The sequence below is a fragment of the Pinus tabuliformis genome, chromosome 9 (genome assembly GCF_031772625.1).
Source record: "Pinus tabuliformis cultivar Carrire ecotype Pingquan chromosome 9, CPIR1, whole genome shotgun sequence".
Taxonomy (NCBI): domain Eukaryota; kingdom Viridiplantae; phylum Streptophyta; class Pinopsida; order Pinales; family Pinaceae; genus Pinus; species Pinus tabuliformis.
Genome location: NC_142307.1, coordinates 181,768,781 through 181,787,433, shown reverse-complemented (window position 1 = coordinate 181,787,433; position 18,653 = coordinate 181,768,781). Strand labels below are relative to the sequence as shown.

Here is an 18,653-nt window from a genome sequence, read left to right as displayed (position 1 = left end):
TCTGATTATGAAATGAAGTGTAAATATTGATTCACCCCCTCCTCTTAGTATTATTCCCAATAGAAGGGACTTCGACGGAGGAGAAGCTTTGACCTATGAGATCGGTGATCGCCGATTTGCGCTTTTAGTGCATGGCCCTTGGTTCTTCAGACCTCTGTGTGATCGTGGGCTAGCCCCCTTATCGGAGCCCTTTTTACCACAAATCGCAATCGCAGATATGTAAATGGAGTTGCGACCTTTTACCTTTGTCAATTTGCGGGATTGGTGACGTCATCCTTGCCACGTGTCACCTTGTGAGTGGTGACACGTGTCACCCAGAAATGCCCCCATAGAACCCCTGAAATTGCTGAATCTACGTGCCACATCACCTCCGTATTGCCACGTCATGATGACGTCAACTGCCATGTCATTTGTGAGGCCCAATGGTAGTCCGCCACGTGGACCCATGGAGGACGGAAAAAGGCTCCCCTGTCTTTGTTTTTTGTCGATTTCCTTTGTTAAATGATTTTGGCCTTCCCCGACAATTTAACACCATATCGACGAATTTCCATTCACAGTCTTTTTGACCCCGGTCATGTCCCGAATCGCCGATCGCCGATGTTGCAGGAAGTGCGATATGCGAGACTTTTAATATCTTGCGATGTGGCGCCTGGAGGAGAGAGAAAGGGGGTTTGCCTGCCCTTGGTTTTTCAGTGATGTTCTTTGTTAAATGAAATCGGCCCCTCTTGGCGCTTTAACATTGAGGGCCCGAATTATCGACGATTTTAGTGTTTATCGACGTTCGACAATGTTCAGGACCCTTTGCCTATGTGTACCTCTTTGCGCTTGCGATCGCCAATATGCGATGTCGACGTTCAACATCATGAACCGCCGATACGCTATGTGCCGTGGACCATTCGATCGTCGATTGCGATTTGTGCTCTGCCTTTGTCCCGCCTATAGCTGATTTGCGATATCGGTGATCGGCTGATCGCTGATCTTACTGCCTTCCTTTGCTGCCGAAGGAAAGCTCCGATTGCGATTTTCGATGAGCCTTTTCCTTTGGGCTATTTCCCTTTGTTTTCTAACTTTCCAAGGGTAACTTTAAAATTGCTCCAACTTCTGATCCAAAAGTCCATTTTTGGACTTCCACATACCGTTGGAAATCTTATCACGAGCACTATGCAATGGAGAGGGGCTGATTAAACTCTAGGAGTTTCTGTGGCGCTGGAAATGGCTTCAAACTTCACTGGTTTTCTACACTCCGGGCAACTGATAACTTGTAAAGCAGTGAATGACAACACCTAGAAAGAAGGAGTTGCCTGAGGATACTTTTGCTTGTGTTGCTAGGTACACCTCTATTAGTTTCAATACATCTATAATATTAGCATTTATTTGGTGTTTATATCAAATGGATGTGAAAACAACATGTCTTAATGGCTTGATTGAGGAAGTGTACATAAATTAGCTAAGAGGCTTTGAGGTGCATGGGTGTGAGACCCAGGTTTGCAGGTTGAAGAAGGTCCTTTATGGTTTGAAATAGGCATCATGTGCATGGTACTTTAGGATCAATGGGTATCTTTCAAGTTTCGATTTCACTAGGACATATACAAATCCGATCTTTTTTATTTGGATGATCATTAAAATATGCTTGTTTTAGTCATATATGTAGGTGATTTCATACTCATAGGAAGTACATAGTGCAAGGAAACCCATAGAATGGTGCAAGACAGAGTTAGTGAGAAAACTTAACATGAAGGACATTGACTTGATGCACTAGTTTATGGGTCTAGAGGTGTGGCAAAGTCTAGGTGAAGTTTTCCTTGGACAAGGTAAAGTATGCGGTTGAGAGTTTGAATAGATTTCAGATAATGGGTTGCAAGCTAGGTCACATGGTTTGAGTTTGAGTTCACCAATGATTATGTTCGGTTTGAGTTCGATTTTTTTGATGAGGTTCGCCATTATGTTTGTCTCTATACATTTTCTATATATGTATATATACACACACATTAAATTTAAAATGAAATATAGCATAAAATAGTAAGAAATCGACATCAATAAAGATAAAAAATGCTATCATGGACTTGGAAATGCAAGGATAGATTACAAGCTTGAGTTGTGACACGAGGTTATGAATTTTGATTTATGAACTTGGTCAATGGCTGTGAGGATTGCCGAACCCCAATTTTTGTTAGGTTCACCAAATTTTGAACCTCGAGGATGAAGTTCAATGAACCTTGTGGCATAAGTTGTAAGCTTGTAGCTACTCCTATGGTAGAAAATTTGAATTTATTTGTTGATTTAGATTTAGATTTGATTGATACATCTGTGTACAAGCAGTTGATAGGTTCCCTTGTGTATTTTTAGTAATTACTAGGCCTAAAATTTGTTTTGCAGTAAACAACTTGAGTTAGTACATGGTGCAACCTAGGTAGGTTTATTTTGTTGTTGCAAAGCATGTGCTTTGGTACTTGAAGGGAATAATGCATTTTGGGTTGAGGCATAATAGTCATGATTGGTGCTGCATGGTTTTGCATATTCTAATTAGGCAAGTCGTGCTAATGATAGGGTAACTTCAATGAGTAAGATATCAACATCAATAAAAATAAACAATATTACGATGGACATGGAAACTGCAAGGATAGATTATGAACTTGAGTTGTGACATAAGTTTATGATCTTGAGTTGTTGACTCAGTCAATGGGCATGAAGTTCAATGGACCTTAATTTTTTTAGGATTCCCAGATTTTGAACATAAAGGTTGAAGTTTGGTGAACCTTGTGACATAGAATGGGGGACGACAAACCTGCACCCCTTTGAATTTACTCCCTTGCTCAAAATCAATGCCATTGCCTTTGGGCTTGACACCATCACCAATAACTGCTTGCCTCCATATTCTGCTACCTGTGCCTTCATAACTTCTCACACTAAAACCTTCTCATGGTTCCTCCACCATAAGTTATTTCACCCTCCATTATAAAGTCTGAGTTTTGTTGACCCCTAGCAGGGTCCCCCTTGGTTACTTGGCGCAGTTTTGGTACTGGGGCTTATGGGAGGAACATGGATATTTCTCTTTTGTCCTTGTTAACTTCCTGTGCACAAACAAAATTTGAAACCCTAAAAGATTTTCATTGGTCTAGAGGTTCATCCCTTGAGCTAAAATCTTATTTTGTAATTTTTTCCTCCGCTTCCTTCTAGTAACCTAAGTGCTCTGCCTTCTCCATCTCCATAAGTCATTGTGGACCTATATTATCTGCATGGGAATGTAATTAGTGTGGATGATGAGGCCAAACCTGCTATGTAGCCACTAGATCACATTGAAGGACTTGCCCACTGCCAGAAATTTCCATGACTATAGTCTATTAGTGCTTTGTGTATGGTCTATGGGCTTATGATATGAACTTTTGATAATTTTCACATAAGTTGAACCTTAAACTATTTGCGATGTAGCATGGTAGTGTGTATATAGAGTTAGACTCATAAGCATGAAAAGGTCACTATTCTTGGTGGCCCTATATGAGTTTCTTCTTTATCTGATCTCACAAACTATAGTTAGTCTAGTAATTCTTTGTGTATGGTCAATGGGCTTATGAACTTCATGATAAATTTCACATAAGTTGAACCTTAAAACGTTCACAATACAACATGGCACTGTGTATATAGACCAATGTTGCGAAAATCGTGATTGAGATTAAATCGGCGAGGGCAAAAAATTGGAAAAAATCGTAAAAATAGGGAAAAAAACAGTAAAAATTGGGAAAAAATCGGCAAATACAATATATTTTAATTTTGTTGGTTTGTTTTAAATTTTTAATATCTAAAGTATCTACAACATAAAATAAATACATTGACACATAAATTTGATAAAAGAACTAATATATAAGATGTGTAATATCATTTCTAGTGCTACATCACACATAACAGTGAATCATGTCCTAAATAGTAAGTCCTGACTCTCGAGTCCCAACTCAGCTTTAAAGTATCAAGAAAAAATATAATAATGTATCTCATATCATGAGTCATAATGTCATATACAATGAAATGAACCAGATAACTAATACTACTGATTTCCTCTGCCCCTCTTGCGAGAAAATGCAATAGCTTTCCCTCAGATGTAGATGTCGGTGGAGTTGGCAGTGGACTCTGCTGTACTCTAGAAGTTGAAGAACTAGGAGCTACAAGAGGTAGACCACGTCCTCTACTGGTAACAGGGGTAGCCTGGGTAGATGTTATCACCTCCTCCTCCTCCCCCTCCCACCCCTCTACCCCTTCCACTACCTCCTGCTCTAACCAATCATCAACGGACTCCATGAGAGGCCTCTCGGCCTCAACCCTCCATGCAGCAGTGGTGTCAATCCCATCCAATGAGATGGTGTCCATATCAAGTGTCCTCTCAAGTTGCTTCACCCACAATTGAAAATTGTAGTAGACATAGACCATGTCATTAAGTCGCTGGACTCCAACCTGTACAAACGTCATAAAATAATAATTATAAAAAAATATTATTTAATGAACTCAAAAAATTAATTGGAAATTTGGAATATTTTAAGTTTTAAGTTTAATCTGTTGCGCTTTTTGGTGTGTATTTTTTCAAATACACTCTAGTTGCGCTTGCATCCTGAGGAGCTACATGTTTGGTTGAGGATTCGAATGGCAAGCTTTCGCAGATGGGGTACTTTGGCACCATAGCTTTTCCACCATGCATCTACAACAAAATTACAAATAAGATAAAAATAAGGAAAAAATGAAATTTGAAAGTTGAAGCAAAGTATGAAGTTATGAACTTGAAGAGACAATGAAATTTGAAACAAACAAAAAAAATCCTGGCATTTTAGTCTTCTTATCAACCACAATCATATCAAAGCTAAATGTGCCACTAGCCATCTTGTATATCTCTATTTCTTTGGAGATTTCTGCACGTTCTGCTGGAGATGGCACCATCCTCTGAACACAGGTGAAGAATCTATCCATGACCTTAGCATCAAACAAGAACCCACAGGGGTAAGAAAATGTGGGGTTTAGGTAGATCCCTGCAGCATGAATGGGATGATGGAGTGTGTTGTTCTATTGTTCATCAATCACTTCCCATAGGAGGGTTGTTTCTGAAACCCCCTCATCTCTCTTATCATCATAGTAGGTCCGAATGGATTCTTTGGCTCTGTCCATGGCCCCATACAAGTAGCTCATTGCGGGCTTGTCACCATCAACTAATCGAAGAATCTTTACCAAAGGTTCAGTAATGTTGCACACCTCCTGCACTCCTGCCTAGAAGCTTTCCTGGTATGAAACTAATCTGCATATGGCCTCTCCCTCTGGTTTGCGGCTAAATGCCAAAGCACGCCACTCATCTGAAAGAAACATTCTCTTCACATCCCACATAGAATTCAAGAGGGATTGAAGAGATATGAAACTGATGGCAAACTGTGTAATGGCGGGGTGCACCAACTCCTTGTTGTTGGTGAATTTTCTCATCAAATGAAGCACAGATGCATGATTATATATAAATTTTGTAATGCTTTTTGATGAATCAACAATATTTTTGACAAAATGAATTTTTCCTATGCCCTCCAACATCAAATCAATGCAATGTGTAGCACAAGGTGTCCAAAATAAAGTAGGGTGCCTCTCCATACGCATCTTGCTAGCAACAACATAATTTGCATCATTGTGCGTAATGACTTGGACAATATGTTTTGGACCTACTTCCAAAATAAACACATCCAACAAATCACATAATAATTTTGCATCTTTGATATGTGCAGATGTATCAACAGATTTCATAAACATTGTCGCCTTGGGACAATTAACTAAGAAGTTTATAAGGCTTATCTCCTTTTGATCGGTTCAACCATCTGACATCACAGTGCATCTTGTGTGTGCCCATGATGTCGTAAACTCCTCCAATCTTTTGGTGCAACCAACTTTTTCATCTTGAAGAATGCGACCTCTAAAGTCATCATAAGAAGGGACTTTGTACCCTGGGACAACAATTGCAATAGCATCAACAACAGGATGGAAAAATGGATTATTCCTTGCAACGCTGAAAGGAATATCACTCCAAAGAAGAAACTTGCCTAACAACTTGTCAGCTTCTTCTTTCTCCTTTTTTGTAACCAATGAAGAGATAGATGGTTGTGAACCAGCCGTGGTTCTAGGAACAAAATATGATGAGGTAGCTACATGGTTGGTTGTAGATACTGATGCTGAAGTAGAACCAGTGCCACTCTCATATTCACCTCCTAACACTCTATTCCCTGCTAGTTGATTTCTCAGATCTGACTTGGACAGTTTGGCTTGCTCTATTTCTTCCAATGATTAGAGGGCTTTTCGGATGATTTCCGGATTTGTATTGGTGCAGGTCCCTACCTCATGTCCAGAGATTTGTGCATTTGATATTTCAATCTATAAACCCCCCTTGTCATATGATGCCCACACAACTTGTAAGACAAGTGTGAAAATTCTATCACTGCAGCCACTGATTTACTTTTCCTATTTATTCCACAATAAGTTATTTATGAAATTACTTCAATAAACATTAAAATAAATACTGCTGCAGATATCAGACCGTAATACAGAAACAAACATATGCACAAGAATCAACACATTGACACATTTATTTTGGACAACAGTCCCCGGAAAAACCCAATGTGGGAAAACCGATGCAACAAGGGAGTTTTTTATTATTCAACAATTCTTCAGTACAATAGGGTGCCAGACTGGCTTACCCACAGAGAGAAAAAAATTCCCCAGCACTTCTCCCAATCCCAGCGTCAGCCCCACTGACCTTTGTGTGGCTCTCAGACCCTTTGCGTCAGCCCTGGGCCTCTCTGCGTCACCCATGCAGGCCGAGTTAATGACTATGCAGTTTCCTGCTGCCTCTGCGTCCATAGTTTTAAAACTCCGACTCCGACTTCGACTCCGAAACGGTAATGACTCGGCCGGCCCGATTTCAATGACTCGGTCGTTGTAAAAAATACATTAAATATTTATTTTTTATAAAAAAACATAATTTTAAAGATTTTAAACATAATTTTAAAGATTTTCATTCATGTTTCCAAACACACAGCATTATAATATAGATGGAAGACAACATATGATCAAAGTAGGCTCATGAACCAATCCATTATATAAAAATGGTACCCAATGGCAATACATAGTCAACTGTCATACATGATCAAAGACTCAAAACAAAAAACACATAACCAAGGAGGCTAGAAATGGCCTCTGCAACAAAAGTAAACTATGACCAGACTCCAGTACTAGTACTACAGCTACTGGCTAGTAGCTACTGCCAGAGGAGCCAAGATCATGTTGATCAATCTCTGGATCATCATCAGAGTCGGACAGGGGGCCCCATGGCTCCTCCTCCTCATCATCATCTCCAACTGCAGCTGTAGAAGTGGTACCACTAGCAGGCTGTGCAACTGCGGCAGATGCAAGCTGAGATAGAGTAGATATGCGGTTGCGCTTCTGTCGTGGCTGAGCAGAGGAAGCACCTACAATTGGAGTCCTTGCTGGCTGTGAGACTGTGGCTGGTGGATTGGGATCTGCATTCAACTGAACAACATGTTCAAGTTCAACTGATGTCTTGATATCTAAATCTAAATCAAGATCCTCATCAGGATCAAACTCTGCTGGACGACTCTCCACTACCCAATTTGATGTTGGATCAATGTCTTCCAACACAATGGGATTTGAATCAGGTCTTTTGTTCAGCAAATGGTTTCGTCTGAGCCGGAGGTTGTATTGGACATAAACTAGATCATTTAACCGTTTTTGATCCAAACGGTTTCTCTTCTTTGTGTTACTTGGGAGCAGGAGCGAAAACGAGAGCGGGAGCGACATTTTCAGAAGCACCTGGTTTGGGAGCGAATCCCAGAGGAGTTCAACAACCAATGTCACTAACATCAAGGTACATAGAGGGATTAGTGCTCTTGATTAAATACGAGTTCCATACCCTAATACATGACAAAATTCAATGGAAACATTGCAATCCTCCAATCCTGAAATCCTGAAAAACTGATAAGTCTGCTGGATTTTGAATGAAATCTAAAATTCTACTTTCTCCATATGAAATCCAATGAGGCCGAAACCACTCTCAAACATCCAAAGTCATTTCATGGTAATGTTAAAAATTTAAGTAAAAGGATGAAAATGAAGATTAAGGAGAATGTCACTTTTACTTTAAGAATTTAACATTACCATGAAATTTGAATAGTATATCAATAGTAGAGAGCATTTGAGTGTGTTAAATAGGGTTTGGGAGGGGGAAATGGACCCCAAATAACATTTAGCTAATTCATAAAACACCTTGAAGTCCAAACCAATCAGCAAACCCCTTAAAATTTTATTAAAATAATGTTAAATCGCTGTTTTAGTGGGTTACGGGCCGCTGTTTGTGACTCAGCCGAGTCAGTACAGGAAACGGCCGAGTTGGCCGGCCGAGTCATTCAAGGACTCGGCCAACCGAGCCGTTTTTTGTACCGAGTCACTCCGGAGGGCAATGGAACGGACCAACTCGGCCGTTTCCGTTTCAAAACGGCCGTTTTTTAAAACTATGTCTGTGTCTGCCTGAAATGCCCTGTGTCTGCCTCTCCTACCTTAGCGCTGATCTCTAGTGGCTGATCCCGTCTCTCTGTTCTGTACTTGCTGCCTCCTGACTGCTCATGAGACCACTGGTTCAATTTCTCAGCTAATCCTGCTCCAGAAATTGAACTGACTGGTCTCCCTCAGTGTGTTCTCCAAGTGACCTTCAAGCCTTCTCTTATACTTTTCTCGTTGACAAATCAACAGCCGAGGTTAAGTCCCTAATCAACGGCTAAGATTAGCTCTGGCTTGATCCATGACTTTTGGACCATTCTAACACAATTTTATATTATTCACATTAATATTTTATTTTCCCTAAGTTTAGACTTATGGACTTCATTAAAAATATTAATTATTTTAATATCTCACAAACTGTTCAGAATTTGCCCAAACCCTTTCTGGGTATTGGAGATTTCACGTGCCTTAGCCTCGCCACCAATTTCGGTGGCTAGAGCACATTCGATGCTACCTCAAATCAGCACTCCCTCTTAGTGAGGACTGTGCTCTAGCAATACTCCTCACTGAGCATCACCCTGATCATCTGGCATCGGTCCTTGTGTTGATGCTAGGCCTATTGCCCATCATCCTCTGCACTGCTGCATCCTGTACTGCTGCCCATGGCTCTGCCACTGCCACTGTTGCATCTGTACGACAACTCCCTCTGCATCTGTGCTGCTGCTGGTCCTTTCTCCCAACACTGCATCCGCACTGCAACTCCCTCTGCATCCGTGCTGCTATCACTCCCATTTCTGCTTCTGAAATGGGTTCTTCACCATCCCCATCTTTTCCCTGAAGTAGTCAAACTTTGTCCTTCCAAGGGCCTTGGTGAGGATGTCTGCCACTTGTTCTCCTGTAGGAGTGTAGCTCAACTGTACAACTCCTCGTTGGACACAGTCTTTGACAAAGTGACATCGGATATCAATATGCTTCGACCTATCATGAAACACTGGATTCTCAGAGAGCTTGATGCAACTCTGATTGTCGCACATGATCCTGGTCGCCTCCATATTCTTTCTGAATAGGTTCACCAATAGTTTTCTAAGCCATATGGCCTCACACGAAGCTGTGCTTGCTGCCATATATTCTGCCTCAGATGAGTTCAGAGCCACAAACTTCTGTTTCCTACTACATCAGGAGGTCATTCCTGATCCAATGTTGAAACAGTACCCAGAGGTACTTTTCCGATCTACTGAACTTCTTGCCCAATTTGCATCAGTAAATCCACTCAAACTGATATCCTTACCTTTAGTGTACAAGAGCCCATAATCGGTTGTTCCCTGTAAATACCTAAGAATTTGTTTGGTTGCTGCCCAATGTGCCCTCTTTGGTTCCACTATGAACTCACTGAGGGTGTTTACAGCGTAGCAAATGTCTGGTCTGGTATTGACTAGATACATCAGGGACCCTATGAGCTGCCTGTATAGGGTGGGATCGACATCCTTGTCTTCTGATGCATCAATCTTCTTCTAGTTGGTGATCATTGGCGTAGCCATAAGTCTACAATCTTCCATCCCGAATCTTTTTAGGATTTTCGTAGCATACCTTCCTTGCCCAAGGAAGATTTTTCCCTTATGCTGCTAAACTTCCAACCCTAGGAAGTAGTGCATTCGTCCCAAATCCTTCATATCGAATTCTGTGGCTAGAATCTTTTTGCAGTCCCCAATGGGTTTGGATGATCCTGTCAAAAAGAGATTATCCACATACAATACTAAGATTAGTGGCTCATTCTCTACAACCAGATAGTAGAGATTTGGATCCGCGTCACTCTTGACAAATCCCATCTTCTGCAAGTAGCCATCTATTCGACCATACCATGCTCTCGGTGCCTATTTCAGCCCATATAAGGCTTTCTTCATTCTGCATACATGAGACGTCTTCTCATGAGTTTCAAAGCCCTCTGGTTGTTCAATGTATACCTCCTCTCCTATTACCTCGTTTGGAAATGCCGTTTTGACATCTATCTGATAGATCTCCCATCCCATTTGGGCTGCAAGAGATATCACGGTCCTAATAGATGTATACCTGGCTACCGGGGCGAAGGTCTCCTCATAGTCAATCCCTTCTTTTTGAGCATACCCCTTAGCCACAAACCTAACCTTGTATTTCTCAACACTGCCCTTTGCAGCATATTTGATCTTGTAGATCCATCTTGAACCTACCATTGATCTATCTTGCGGCCTTGGCACCACCTCCTAGACATCGTTTACCATTATGGAGTTGTATTCCTCTACCATCGCATCTAGCCAAACTTGTTGTTGAGTTGCCTCCTTGAAATTGGCAGGCTCTCCATCCTGAGCTACTGATGCTTGATACCTATCTCGCTGTTTTCGCTCCCTCTTATTGTTTCTTGGCGCACTGATGAAGTCCTCTGCATCTCGCAGAATCTGACGAAGTTCCCCGCTAGTTCTTCCTCTTCCAGCAGGTGCTTCTGTTCGCTCCTCCTCCTCATCCTAAGAATCTTCCTGTCCTGAGGAAGAATTCCTTACTTTTGTTGGTTGAAGAGGCTTAAAGAACAACTCCTCTTTTGACTGCTCCTTAGAAGGCATCTCGCGAGATCTTTTGAAAGCCCTGTTCTCCATGAATTTTACATCTCGTCATACTACTACCTTTCTGCTTCCTGGAAGATAGGTTCTGTATGCTTTAGCGTTCTCGCTATATCCCACCAGATATCCCTTTTCTGTATTCTGATCCAACTTCTTCCTCCTTTATTCGGGTATGCGGCAATATGCTAAACTCCCAAATATCCTGAAATGATCGACTTTAGGTGTCTTCCCTGTGAAGACTTTCTCTGGAGTTATCTTACCCAATGCCCGATGAGGAGTCCTGTTCTGAACATAGACTGTTGTGTTGCATGCTTCTGCCCACAGGAATTTTGGCATATCCTGATCATACATCATGGCCTTAGCTGCTTCTACAATAGTTCTGTTCTTTTTTTCTACTACCCCATTCTTTTCCGGATTGTAGGGAGCTGTCCTCTCTCATTTGATGCCCTCCTTAGCGCAAAAATCAGTGAAGTCCTTATCAACATATTCTCCACCATTATCTGAGCGCAAAACTTTTATTTTCTTCCCAGTCAGATTCTCCACCATTGAACTCGAATGGACAGAAAACCTCATCCTTGGTTTTCAGAAAATAAATCCAAGTTTTCCTTGAGTGGTCATCAATGAAGGTAAGGAAATACTCGGCACCATTGAGAGCTTTGACGGACATAGGTCTGCAGATATCTGAGTGTATCAATCCTAGTACACTCTTGGCTTTGTGTTTACTCCTAGGAAATGCTGCCTTGGCATACTTAACTAGAGCACATCCCCTGCATACGTCATCTCGTTCCATACTCAGATCTGGAACTTTTGTTATAGTGCTCCTGAGAATTCTCAGAGCTCCATGGTGTAAGTGACCCATTCTTCTGTGCCATAGTTCGTTCAAGTCCTTGTCTCCATGACTGCTTATTAGTGCCATTGGTTATTCTAGTTGTAATCGATACAACTGATTACTTTTGATCCCGATCTGCACTTTCTTTTTCTAACTCGGGTGTTTGACGTATACCTTCTCCTTGATAAAGTAGACGTTATAGCCCTTGCCTTGTAGTTGTGACACGGAAAGTAAGTTCATCCCCAATCCTGGTACATGCAACACATTTGTAGCACGAAATCTTTCTCCTGATTCTGTCTGAAAGACTATGGTACCCTTCCCTACTGGAGTACACTTTGCCTTGTTCCCCATGGTGATCTGAAAGTTCATTTTCTCTTCTCGATATTCTGAGAAACACTCCCTGATTCCCGTCATATGCCACGAGGCTCCACTGTCTATATACCATACTTCTGATGATGCAACACTAGTCATATATGCCACTTCTTCTTCCAACCTGGAAGCTAACATAGAGAAATTGAAATCTCTTTCTTTTGTGCAATCTTTTGAAAATCTGTGTCAGTCCCCTTACGTGGATGCCTATGCATCGTGGTCTCGACCCATAACTGATTTTCCCTTCCTGTCTCTGATTACCCGCTCTGATACCATGTGAAAATTCTATCACTGCAACAATTGATTTACTTTTCCTACTTATTCCACAATAAGTTATTTATGAAATTACTTCAATAAACATTAAATTAAATACTGCCGCAGATATCACACCATAATATAGAAACATACATATGCACAAGAATCAACACATTGACACAATTATTTTGGACAAAAGTCCCCGGAAAAACCCAATGTGGGAAAACCAGTGCAGCAAGGGTGGTTTTTATTATTCTGCAATTCTTCAGTACAACAGGGTGCTAAACTAGCTTACCCACAGAGAGAAAAAAATTCTCCAACACTTCTCCCAATCCCAACATCAGCCCGATTGACCTTTGCGTGGCTCTCAGACCCTCTGCGTCAGCACTGGGACTCTCTACGTTACCCACGCAAACCCAGTGTCTGCCTGAAATGCCTTGTGTCTGCCTCTCCTGCCTCAACGCTGATCTCTAGTGGCTGGTCTCGTCTCTCTGTTCCATACTTGCTGCCTCCTGACTGCTCACCAGACCACTGGTTCAATTTCCCAGCAAATCCCGCTCAAGAAATTGAACTGACTGGTCTCTCTCAGAGTGTTCTCCAAGTGACCCTCAAGCCTCCTCTTATACTTTTCTCATTGACAAATCAACGACCGAGATTAAGTCCCTAATCAATGGCCAAGATTAGATCTGGCTTGATCCATGACATTTGGACCATTCTAACACAGTTTTATATTAATTCACATTAATATTTTATTTCCCTAAGTTAAACTGTTTAGAATCTGCCCAAACGCTTTCTGGGTATTGGAGATTTCATGTGCCTTAGCCTCTCCACCAATTTTCGTGGCTAGAGCACATCCGATGCTACCTCAAATCAGCAACGAGTTTGCTTTGTCAAACTCTTCATCAGGTTCACCAAATTCCCACAGAGGGTCCAATTTCCTTGGCATGTTTGTAACTTGGTTGAACTCTTGAGTTTTAATGTAAGATGAAGTTTGAAGTTGAACCTAGGGCACAAAAAGAATTGCAAGCTAAAAAAAAAAATACATACAACACATTGAATTTTTGACCAAAAAAACCCTCAACTCAATGCAACAATAATAAGAAAAATGCACATTCAAACCCAAACAAAAATGATGCAAAAACATAGAGCACAAGAAAGAAGTAGACTAATAAATCTAACAATCACTCTTTTGCATTTTTGACCAAAATGAAGTCTCTCCACTCTATGCAACAAAAATGAAAAAAAAAAAACACAATCAAATCCACGCAAAAATCATTGATAATCAATGGGTTATAGAAATCCAAGCAAAAACAAGAAAAAACAAAATAAATGGCCAAATTTGGTGCCCATACCTGGAAACCACGCTTTGCCGAAGAAATTTGGTTGAAACTCGAATTTGTCTTGCTTGGGATGTTAAAATCTTTTGTTTTTCTCCTCTTCCGCCCTTGTAGTCGCTTTCCTCTCTTCCCCATCTATCAAACAAGCCCGCTGCTATCTGCAAAAAATGACAAATAAAAACCCAAAATTTTCTTTAAATATGCGCTGTTTTGGACCCCCACGATTTTTTCTCATCGACTCGCGATTTTTTTCGAAAAAACGCTATTTTTTGAAAATAAAAAAAATCACCGAAAAAATCAGCGATTAAATTGGGAGCGCGAAAGGATCTCGATTTTTTGAAAACATTGCGATTAAATCGCGATGTTCGCGAATCGCAACACTGATATAGATTCACAGAGAAAGAGAAGGCAATTTCAGAATTAAGACTTTTGTGATTTGACTTGTGTTGAGAAATTCTGGATCCATCACATAGGTATTTTATTGTTGACGTTTCGAACCAACAAGTATGGTTCATTTTCATGAAACATATATAATCAACCACACTTGTTGGTTCAAAATGTTGGCAATACTAATGTGATGGATCTGGCCAATTTTATTATTCTTAAAGCCTTTACTTTCTTGTATTTCACTATGTAATAGTCATTAAGAATATAGTTGAGACTATAATGCTAGTTCACCATACTCTGCAGCTTTTGTCAAAATATTTCAAATGAGTTGATATATTTGGTTTCCTGTCAATTAATGCGACAGAATTGTCTTTTGAATATACATATTTTCATCCTTATTTTCAAAATGAATTTACAAAGAATTTAATAAAGTTCAATGTTTTAAAATATATATTTTCAAATATGTTTCGACCATACAATACCAAAACGTCCTTTATTGTTGTTATCATCCTCTTTGCTCTGTTTTCAGAAGAATCAAGTTTGGTACAAAAATTAAAGGGATGTGAAACATTTTTTTGCTTCAGAAACTCTTTAGTTGAGAGGAAGATTGCCTGTCAGAAATGTGGTCACTTTTAAGTTTTTTCTTTGAAAGTTACTGCTTCTTTGGATTCCCTTATGCCTCTTCACCTGAAGTACCCATGGAAATAGACATTTCTCAGTAAGCTTTGAGATTAGTGGACTTTAGTTTTGAGGGAATCTTGCTCATGTGTTTTGGCTATGTGCTAATCACTATTTTTGTTTATGTTTGCAGGCCGTTTGTGGATCCATGCAGCTGGTAAAGTTCCAGACCCTGCAACTATAAAAGCAATGGAGGAGTTTTACAAGGAAATCTATGCAGTTGATGGAGTGACAGACATAGAATTTCCCGAACATTACCCAGTATCTCAACTTTTAGGTAGCTATGTTTTTTGGTAAAATAGAATACTGCTTGGAAATTTGGGGAAATATCTCTGTCAATCGTGGGTGCTCCAAACCATTAGTATTTTGAGCCATATGAATCTGCCCTGAAATTGAGTTGGAAATTATCTTTAAGACCAACTGGGGACTGAAAATGGTCTTCGGACCCATTATCCTTTTTTTTCATTCCATCCATCCTGTGAAGCTCCCACTCTCCAGCCCATAGGCAAGAATGAGATTGCTGGTGTCTTGCAGCCCCCAATCAACAGTTAGCTCACAAAGAGCCCCATTGAACAATTGGCTCAAAAAGAGCAACCATGTCACAGGTGGGATTTGAATCCGGACATGGACGATAACAAATTCTCTCTACCACTTGAGCTAGACCCGATTGACGAAGCTTAGGACCCATTATCTGTAATTACTTATAATGTGACTCAAAAGGAACCTTAAACAAAATCCTCTTTCTGGTCCATTATGGGGTTTAGTGTGCGACACAAAACTAGGTTAAAGAATTTGCATTTCATTCTGTTGCTAATTTTGTTTACCTTGCTGTTATATTCTCGTTCCTAGAATTGTCAAATGGATATCTGTGCATAACCATGTGTGCTTTTATCAAGGTCCCTTGGGGGTTGGTTTTGCAAATTTAGCAGGAATTTATTTTAAATTTCTGTTTGTGTACTGATAGGTAATGCTGTATTTATGTCACTGTGCCAGGATGATTGTTACATGGTATGATAGAGATTGGATGTTATCCTTGCACTTTTTCCTTAAAGGTTATTCCCCTAACTATCTCACTGGATCCACCTTTGAAGGATTTAGGGTCCTCGTTTCTGCAGATCTGGATTTGGATCCACTCAAGACATGTTTTTGGCTTTGCTGGAAACATCAAGCTGATGGATCCTCCAAAAAACCATTTTTGCTAAATAGTAAAAACACATCAGAGAAAAATATAATAAAAAACAAAAGGCAAAGTGCAAGGGCCTAAAACGGTAAAACCCTAAATTTTGCCTAGAAAATAGCCTCTCCAACGTAAAACACACAAATCTAAGTTCTCACAGCAGTCTGCATTTCTGAATTTGTGAGACCAATTTTGAGCAAATCTGAAGTTTCTATGTTTCTGGTTCATGTTTTTGAGATTTTTTTTATATATTAATTTTTTAATATAACATTTCCCTTTATAATGTTCTGTATCCAAATTTAGATCCATATCCATTTCCATGTAACTTAGCCTCCTTTATTATAAGCTAGGCAGATATTATATTAGATCGGATCAAATAATGTTACATGATATATCTGCTGCGTGCCCTTACTTGCAACTCGGGAAACCAGACCAGTCACACAGCATGATTGTATTGGTCCATTGATATAGTCTAAAACAGAAATAAAAACCCTAAAGATACTGCATACACATCCTACTGTAACTGGTAACAGCTACTATTGACCTCCTATCAACTGATAGTCTCAAAAATAAACAAAACATAGCAGCAGAATTGGACAGCATAACAACTTATTCAGGAGAATCCACCTGTAGACTGGTGTCCTCCTCTGTGTTTGTAAACTTCAGATTCGCCAGGGCCTAGGTCATATTTGTAACCTTGCTATCTAGCTTCCACATTTGCTTTTGAGTCTTGTCTAGGCAGATCAAAATTTCCTGCTGTTCCTTGGAGCATTCCACTAAAACTCTCCCCATAATTTTTACTTGCCAATAAATATCGACTGCCTGGATATATTTCGTGTTTCTGGTCCTTGTGGTGCCTGTATCCTGTACTCACTTTCCCAGCTGTGCTAGAACCTCCTCATTTGACACGAAACTGCTTTCAACTCCTGCTTCTCCTTCCACATTCTCAATTTCTTGCTGGACTGCTGGAGGTGTGTTGCTGTGGTAGATCCTGGAAGAATTTTCGGCAGAAGTCTGGGCCCTTGTGGAAGATGGGGTCTGATCCATCTCTGATCATATACCTGGCTCCCTGGCTCTTGACATGGGTCTTATCAAGTAAATCCGCAGCAATGACAGCAGAGAGGGACAAGGGTGCTCCCTTGACCAGAGAGAGGATGGGAGCAGAGCTGGAAGTTCAAGGGAGAGACCAGAGAATGAAGAGTCGTCTAACTTGAGCCCAAAGGACCCTGAGCTGTCTTAGAAAAGAATTGAAAGGTTGCTGTGCAGAAACAGAAAGGAAGTGTCTCACAGCTGCCAACCAAGAATAGAAACAGGGGAAACCAGAACTTACAGAGAAAGAGAAGGCTACAGAGTGGCATCAACCAGATGGAGCAGAGGAGAGCCTCAAGCACTGGGAGTGGGAACAACCATAGGATCAGAGCTCCTAACAGGCTCAGGGCTGAGATGCCTCACATAAAAAAGATGATTGCGAAGAAGCGAATTAAAGCACTGAACCCCGAAAGGGACTGCAACTCAGAAGTGAGAGATAGCACTAAGCCCAGACCCTTGTAAGCTGCGGAAGAAACTCTAAAAACCTCCACAAAGAAAGGAAACAGACAAAGAACAGCATCGAATCCAGATTTGAGAAATAAACCACTGGAGAGAAACAACAACACAAACAGAAAGAGCACCTGATATAAAAGCTGGCCAACTACAGGAAACACGTCGAGGTGGAGTCCTGCCTCCTCATTCTCCCTAGTGGCTGCCAGTATTGGTGTACTTCTGCTCTGTTCACCACCAAGCTCAGAAACAGTCCCGGCTTCCACCATGATATGCCTGTACACTTGCATTTTGAAAATTTGCTGGCCTTTCCAACCTCTAAACAGAGTTGTTCCCTTCCAGCTTTGAGTGCAGGAGTAAATGGGTTTGGTTACAACGGTGGAGTGCGAGTGATTGACCATGTTCAGCAGATGCCATGAGTGTGCCATCACCTCCATGATGCTTACCGCCTGACAGACCATTGACCTTAACATTGTCATTATTGGAGACCCGCTGTGGGGGTAACTTAGCCTCTTAATTTTGATTATTTAATATCATTATTATTTAGAGTTTTATAAATAGATATCACGAATGCTAATATCGTAACTTACAAGCCTTACCTTCTTGGAAATGATTTATCCTTGAAGCATGGTTGAAGTTGTTTTCCTTTAGCTAGTAACTGGATGTCATGTAAACTAGACAGACATTGGTGTCACTTTGAAGAGGCAATTCATAGCAACCCACTGTTCAACCTTTAAGCAGTTTCTTTTCTTATTCATTATGCACATCCTTTTACCATTAACAAGACAATTTACGTATCACAAGGACTTCTAGAGTGGCCCATTGGCTGTTAATATGGTTTCTGAAAGCTGTGGTGTTTGCCACTGAGATTTTGTATTGGTATTTTGATGTTATGGTTTTGTATTATCTTTGTAAAGTCCTAAGTTTTATGAACGTGTGATGATATAATGGCTTCTGGTCTTAGTTACTTTAAA

General features: G+C 40.6%; 1 protein-coding gene across 2 annotated transcripts in view; it reads left to right on the top strand.

Annotated features, from left to right (window-relative positions):
* LOC149147735 (RNA-binding ASCH domain protein) overlaps positions 1–18,653 on the top strand; it is a 102,931-nt gene that overhangs the window by 33,395 nt on the left and 50,883 nt on the right. For both annotated transcript variants that reach the window (XM_089445469.1, XM_089445468.1), the window contains exon 2: positions 15,097–15,240. In XM_089445469.1, the coding sequence (XP_089301595.1) occupies positions 15,097–15,240 (144 nt within the window). The remainder of the gene's footprint in view (positions 1–15,096; positions 15,241–18,653) is intronic.